Source organism: Seriola lalandi, unplaced genomic scaffold (genome assembly GCF_002814215.2).
Source record: "Seriola lalandi dorsalis isolate HSWRI2012SDOR001 ecotype SW California unplaced genomic scaffold, Sedor1 jcf7180001955937, whole genome shotgun sequence".
NCBI classification, from domain to species: Eukaryota; Metazoa; Chordata; class Actinopteri; order Carangiformes; family Carangidae; genus Seriola; species Seriola lalandi.
This window is the reverse complement of record NW_019426606.1, coordinates 1-1,274: the sequence shown is the minus strand read 5'-3', so window position 1 is coordinate 1,274 and position 1,274 is coordinate 1. Positions and strand designations below refer to the sequence as shown.

Below are 1,274 nucleotides of genomic sequence, written 5' to 3'. Positions count from 1 at the left end.
ACGTCATACTGCTGAGTAGCTTTAGAGTAAGACCAGCTCCCGTCAGGATGGGTGGTGATCATTGGGGCGCTGTACCTGCTGAAACTGCCGTCTGTCCTGTGGCATTTGACTGCTATTAAACTGATTAGGCTCAGCAGAAAAACCACTGAAACTGACACAATGGCGATCAGCAGATACAGGTTTAAATCTGAGAAGCTCTCCTCCTTTATGGGCACATCTCGGAACTGAGTCTGTATGACAGCTGTGCTTTCAACCACCACCACCTCAATAGACACAGTAGCTGACAGGGAGGGTTCTCCGTTATCAGAAACCAACACCACCAAGGGGTGAGTTTTCAGGTCATTGTCACTCATTCTCCTCTTAGTCCTGATTTCCCCAGTGCTGGTTCCAATCCTGAAGAGTTTGTTTCCTTTGGGCTCAGAGAGGTGATACGAAAGCAGCGCATTGTATCCAGAGTCTGCGTCTACAGCCCTGATCTTTGCCACAAAGTATCCCGCTTCAGCAGAGTAGGGGATGCTCTCACTGTTAACGGAGCCGTGCTCAGAATAGGGCGCGAGAATTGTTGGATTATTGTCATTCTCGTCCAGGATGAAAATGTTTACAGTCACGTTGCTGCTGAGCGGAGGAACACCAGAGTCTGTGGCCTGAACTTTAAACTGAAATGTTTTTAACTCTTCGTAATTAAAAGACTTAAGGCTGACTATATCTCCTGTATCTGGGTTTATGTTTACAACAGAAGTTATAGGAATAGTTTTTGAATCACCATCAAATGAGTATGCTACTCTAGCGTTTTCATTTATATCAGGGTCGACTGCAGTTATCGTATAGATAAGAGCTCCAACTGGACTGTTTTCTTTAACATAAATGTTAATCACTGGTTCAAGGAAACGAGGTGGGTTGTCATTGACATCAGAAACCTTAAAAGTTATTACGCTGCTGGTGGATAGAGGAGGGGTCCCCTCATCAGTCGCTGCAATCGTGACTTTGTAAAAAGAGCATCCTTCTCTATCAAGAGGTCCGTCTACAACTAAAGAGTAGTAGTTTTTATAATTGGATCTTAACTTGAAAGGTGCAGAACCAACCAGTTTACAATTAGTGTGACCGTTTTTTCCTCCGTCTTTATCAGTCACTGTCACTAAAGCAACAACGCTTCCAATGTCAGCATCTTCTTTAACCGGGTTCATGAGTGACGTCACTATAATTTCTGGGGCATTGTCATTCACATCGACTACCTCCACCAGCAGCTTCCCATTTGCACTCCGAGGCGACGAACC

The 1,274-nt window shown here is 44.7% G+C and overlaps 1 protein-coding gene across 1 annotated transcript; it reads right to left on the bottom strand.

The window, feature by feature from the left end:
- Nucleotides 1–8: 8 nt before the first annotated feature.
- LOC111655762 (protocadherin alpha-1-like) lies at nucleotides 9–1,271 on the bottom strand (the record flags this gene model as incomplete). The annotated part of the gene is made up of 1 exon (XM_087174276.1): nucleotides 9–1,271. A coding segment is annotated over one exon (1,263 nt), but the record flags the coding sequence as incomplete, so codon positions are not given.
- Nucleotides 1,272–1,274: the final 3 nt, after the last annotated feature.